This window comes from Euleptes europaea, chromosome 17, assembly GCF_029931775.1.
Source record: "Euleptes europaea isolate rEulEur1 chromosome 17, rEulEur1.hap1, whole genome shotgun sequence".
Taxonomy (NCBI): domain Eukaryota; kingdom Metazoa; phylum Chordata; class Lepidosauria; order Squamata; family Sphaerodactylidae; genus Euleptes; species Euleptes europaea.
The window spans coordinates 23247502-23253425 of NC_079328.1; the positions used below are offsets into that span (position 1 = coordinate 23247502).

The window sequence follows — 5924 nt, forward strand, 5'->3', positions numbered from 1 at the left end:
ACCTCATGGTGTAAACTAGTTGAATAATAACATAAGGAGGGTACACTGAGCAAAGCCTTAGCAGTTGACCTTGAGAGCCAGCATGGTGTAGTGGTTAAGAATAGTGATTCTGATCTGGAGAACCGGGTTTGATTCCCCACTCCTCCACATGAGCGATGCTCTAATCTGGTGAATTGGGTTGGTTTCCCCACTCCTACACATGAAGCCAGCTGGGTGACCTTAAGCTAGTCACACTCTCTCAGCTTCACCTACCTCACAGGGTGTCTGTTGTGGGGAAGGGAAAGAGATTGTAAGCTGGTTTGATTCTTCCTTAAAGGGTAGAGAAAGTCGGCATAAAAAACCCAACTCTTCTTCTTCTTGAAAGAAGCGTAACCTTAATCATCAGGAATCTAACCTCTTCTTGTCACACAGTACAAAGGACAGCACATCTGTTCCTGTTGGTGGAAATAACGCACACTTCCATGGATAACAACCCATGCTTCTCTCCTATGAAGCAGCTTCTAATCCAGGGGTGTCGAAATCATTTGTTACGAGGGCCGGATATGACATAAAGTCTGCTGAGAGCCCCCCTGCCCCCCCATCCAGATACCCCTATGTCACTCAAGCCCAGCCCCAATTGTCATGTGAAATCAGATCTCGTGACTCGTTAGCATTAACAGGCAAATAGTTAATGGTTATTTCCACATGTGCCAGTGTGGTGTAGTGGTTAAGAGCAGTAATTTGGAGCAGTGGAGTCTGATCTGGAGACCTGGGTTTGATTCCCCACTCCCCCACATGAGCGGCGGAAGCTAATCTGGTAGACTGGATTTGTTTCCCCACTCCTTCACATGAAGCCAGCTGGGTGACCTTGGGCTAGTCACACTCTCTCAGCCCCACCTACCTCACAGGGTGTCTGTTGTGGGGAGGGGAAGGGAAGGTGATTGTAAGCTGGTTTGATTCTCCCTTAAGTGGTAGAGAAAGTTGGCATATAAAAACCAACTTTTCTTCTTCGTCGTCGTCTTCCCTTGTACCTCCCAGGTTAGATCCCACCTTTCTCCTTCAAGGAGCTCAGAACTGTGTACATGCCCCTCACCGTTTTATTCCTTCAGTAACCTTGTGGGGTAGGTTAGGCAGGGAGAAATGACAGGCCCAAGGTCACATTGTACCTCTTTCTTCCTCCTCAAAAAACGGGCTGCCAAATTTTTCACCACACGCCAGTAATTCACCCAGCTCAGTCCCTAGCCCCCTCGCTCAAGAGATCTCAGGAAGAGGTCACATCACCTGTTACTTCTTAAATTGGAAAGGGATTGAACCTGGGACTTTCCAAATGTAAAGCAGATGCTCTGTTACCAAGTCATGGAGACTGTTTTTCTTTTTGTCTCTCCTATTCCATCTTCAGGTGATGAAGCAGAGGGTGAGAAGCAGCTTAGCAAGACAATCATGAAATACTGGGCCAACTTTGCTCGCACAGGGTGAGATTCTTCACTGTTTGGAAGCAACGAGGCTCGATTGATGCAGCTTGCAAATAACGCTCACATTCCAAATGCAACTTTTGTTTTTGATATTTTCTAGAAATCCGAACAGCAACGGTTTGGTGGAGTGGCCACGCTACGAGCAGAATGAAGGGTACCTGGAACTGAACCTAAGGCAACGGAGCGCGGAGAAACTGAAAAAGAAGCAGGTTGACTTCTGGATGGGGATCTTGCACGGTAACACGAAAACTGAACAAGAGAAGGAAACACATGCGGATCTTTAACTGGCAAGGTTATTTGGTGGTTTGCTGTTGCCTTGCGCCACCAAGTAATTAAAAATGATACCCGAAAACTGTATATTTGTCAAAGCAAGCTTTTGCCCTGAAAGGAGGGAAGTAATCAGAGGCTTTGACTGCTACCAGCTAGCCTTTATCAACGAGGAAATTTCAGGTGATTCTTATCAGCATGTAGGAAACACTGTCAAGCATTTCAGCTTCAAGGTGGAGGTTGCTGAGGTATTTTAAGAATTGAAATCAGGGCTGCTATTTTTAGTCAATTAATGGGTTGGGTGGCTTGGCACGGTACCGGGGATTAAATGGGCAGCATAGGGTAACATTTTAAAAATTGTTTTACACAGGAATGCTAGAAGATGCCTTCTTCTCACTTGCCCTGAAAGCCCCTTGCTGGGATTGCCATGAGTTGACTGCGACTTGTCGGCACTTTACACACACACACAGGAGAAGAAGAAGAGTTGGTTTTTATATGCCGACTTTCTCTACCACTTAAGGCAGACTTAAACCAGCTTACAAGCACCTTATTTCCCCTCCCCACAACAGACACCCTGTGAGGTAGGTGAGTCTGAGAGAGTGTGACTAGCCCAAGGTCACCAAGCTGGCTTCGTGTGGAGTTGTGGGGAAAACAAATCCAGTTCACCAGATTAGCCTCTGCCGCTCATGTGGAGGGGTGGGGAATCAAACCCGGTTCTCCAGATTAGAGTCCACTGCTCCAAACCACCACTCTTAACCACCACACCACGCTGGCAGGAGATGTCTCAGGGCTGAAACAGAAAAGACTGATGTCCAGCTCCCAACTTTCCCCCAACCCCAACAATTAGGTGTGTGGGGACCAATTCAGAGAACAGGGGGTTTTAACCTCCCCTTCACACTCCCATCTGAAACAGCCATGGGGAGTTACTTGCCTTGCCGGGGAAACATACAAACTATGTGTATCTCATCTAAAAATGCAGTATTTTTTTTCCTTTCAGAGCTGTTACTTGTCTTCAATTGTAAGTGCCAGCAGATTAGATCAACCCATTAAAATCAATATAGAAGATTTTTGTGTAGTGCCATTAAACAGTCATAGATGATGATGATTTATTGATTATGTTATTTGTATAACTTGCCCAAATATCGAAATGCAAAATAATGTCTGTTTGATCTGCATTGAAACTGTTATTTTTTAGTTTGTTAACGGAATGTTAGATATTTCCATTTCCCCCTTTCCCTTTGTATCCCTCTATTAAAAAATAAAAAAAAATTTTTAAAAAAAAATCAATACAAAAGATTTTTTTAGTCAAGTTATTGAACAAATGTGACTTGATGCCCAGCCGCTACACACACACACACACACACCAGTATTTGTGGATCTGGATATTTGCAGAGCAAACACTAGTATTAGTACCCAGGTTAATGTTCTATTTGCAGAAACAACATGGTATGCAATTAAGCAACAGCAAAAGGTTTCCAACTGTCAGTAAAAAGCAATGCAAGCATTCAGGAAGATCTCCACCGTGATTGTGTGCTCTGCTAGGCCAAAGCAAAATTTGCAATAGAAGCAGAAATATACGTAAGACCCTTTAGGGCAGGGATTGTCTTTGACTAGTACTCCAAGCACCTTAAAAAGTTGTCAGTGCCAGAGAAAATGATTGACATAGTTATAGCCCCGATGAAGGCTTCATTTGCTACAGATGTGAGCTCCAGGCTGAGATCGCAGCTGGAGTCAAGGTCGAGCAGCTCAGAGGTTTGTTATGACGGCCTACGCCCCGGCGCGATAACTGTAATCTATCATGGGAACCAGGCTCAGCCTGGTATCCAACGGTGCCTTTCTGATGTATATGTTTCTTTTTAAAAAAATTTTTTGTTTTTTCATACATTCGATACAATCAATTAACATTGCCTTTCAATCTTTTCTAATTCTCAATTAAAACTAACATATATATAACAATTATCTTCCCCTACTTTGACTTCCCCCCTTCCTTCTTCTATCTCTAACTTATCTTTGAATCCTCTTAGCAATTATTTTCTAATTCTTTATAAAAAAATTTTTTTATAAAACCTTCTACAGTTATTAAAAAAGAAAGGAAAGTAGAAACATGAAAATTAACCTAGTCTAAGTTATAACCTTTAACATTTTGCACATTAAGTTCATTTTTGCAATAAACAATCCACGCCTCCCACTCCTTAACAAATTCATCATTATCTTTTTGATTTACTAACTCAGTCAATTTTGCCATTTCTGCTAGTTCAAATATTTTATAAATCCAATCAGTTTTGTCCGGTATTTCAGTCATTTTTCCATTTAGCTGCATAGACCATTCTCGCAGCTGTGGTGGCATAGAGTAAAAAGGTCCGTTGTGTTATAATATAATCCGGTATAATGCAACTGATGTATATGTTTCAACCTGCCCGCTTCCCCCCACTTGAGTCCTCGTACCTTTTCCTGTAAGTTGCTGCTATACACCTTATGCTTCCCAAATAAACTGCTTCTTAGACGACTCTGTCTGGATGTTCTGTTGTTTGGGATTTGACAGGTGGACTCAGACCTTACACAGGTCTAGTGACCAATCAGTTAATCAGTTAGCCCAGTGATCTCCAACATGGTGGCCATGAACATAGGGTTGGCATTGAAGTCCCTTCCCTCTCCAAACCCCGCCCTCCTCAGGCTCTGCCCCCAAAATCTCCAGGTATTTCTCAACCCAGCGCTGGCAACCCTATTTACAAACCCTGAATTTGCATGATTGCTCAGCTTTTTAATACACATAAAGACCTTAAATTCATTCTAATCCATATACTTTTTGGTTTACAATAAAATATATACAAATATATACATGGGGAGTTTTTTCTACACATTCCCCACAGCAGTCACTTTGTAGCGGTGCCCACTGCTCACTCTCAAAAGACCAGAAGTGCCCATTGGGTCAACAAAATTGGGAATCTCAGACTATCCAATCAATCAAATGAGTTTGCCAATTAAGCCAGATGCCCTGCAGCTGCATTGGGTTCAGTTAACCAACACCTTCTCCCACCTGTGAGCTCAGGTGCTAATGAGATGGAATGTATCCTCCCAGGCTTCTGTGGCTTTGAAGCTGTTATGCTCAATGGTGTGACCATATCTGGGTTTCTTCCCATCTCCCTTATCCATCCTTTATTATTAAGCTCATACGACGAGAGATCTTGAGCATGAAGAATACGTAAAAGATAAAACGACGTTAAAACATGATAAAATCTTAAAACATTATAATATTACAAATATAAGCCATAAAATAGATAATACCGCCAGTTAGCACATAAGAAAATAAATACATAGACCCATCCAATTCGTATACAATAAGCAATCACATAATTTTAACATAACTTTAAAGAAACTACTATTGCCAGATATTTTGCAAAGCATCTAGTTATTTCAGGGTCAGAGTCTGCTAGTAATATTGATAACACCTGTGGCTCAACAGGAAGCCGATATCTAGATAAAATAGGAGCAATCCAGATAACCCTGGGTGCAAAATTGATCACAGAATAAAAACAAGTGATTTATCATCTCTATTGCCCCGATACGCAACCACAGAAGCGATCTGAGAATGGAATCTTATCAAATCATCCTCTCAGTTCTGCTGTAGGCAGGACATTTAATCTGGCGAGCACAAAAGCACACCTATGTCTAGGGATTATGAGGAACTTCAAATATGAAGGGAAGTTAATTGGAGGAGAAATTCCTAGCGCAAAAGTAGAGCCCGCTCTCCTTGCCTGACTCAATGTACTAGCTCGGTCAAGGTCGATCAATCTTGTATTAATCAACTTCAGCGCTTCGTGGATATCCATGTTCCTGAGGGTTGTAAGAGAAAGACCAAGGAATTCAATCCTATGATCTGCACACTTCACCCAAGCAGCTTGACCTACGCTTAAAGAAATCAGTCCTCCCTTTTTGGGGCCCAATCAGTACACAAGATTAAATCCAGCAAGTGGTTTCCAGAGCTCTCCCTCCCTTGCTGTTCTCCAGTATTGTCTGAAATCTTTTCAACTGCCGGAGAAGGTGGAGCTGCTTTTTTGGGCCCATTTCCAAGAAGGGGCTGGTATATGAACCTCAGCCTGTGGAGCTGTCAAGGGCTGAAATCTGACTAAAACGAACCTTGGACTTCAGCAGAGTATTTAAAGATATCCAGCGCAGGCGTTACAAGTCCTTCTGAGCAGACTCGCC

At 42.6% G+C, this 5924-nt stretch overlaps 1 protein-coding gene across 1 annotated transcript in view; it reads left to right on the forward strand.

Annotated features, from left to right (window-relative positions):
• The window catches only part of LOC130488609 (fatty acyl-CoA hydrolase precursor, medium chain-like), a 32244-nt gene extending 30509 nt beyond the window's left edge, over window positions 1–1735 (forward strand). The window contains exons 12-13 of the mRNA XM_056862240.1: window positions 1359–1451; window positions 1552–1735. Of these exons, the coding sequence (XP_056718218.1) occupies window positions 1359–1451; window positions 1552–1735 (277 nt within the window). The remainder of the gene's footprint in view (window positions 1–1358; window positions 1452–1551) is intronic.
• Window positions 1736–5924: the final 4189 nt, after the last annotated feature.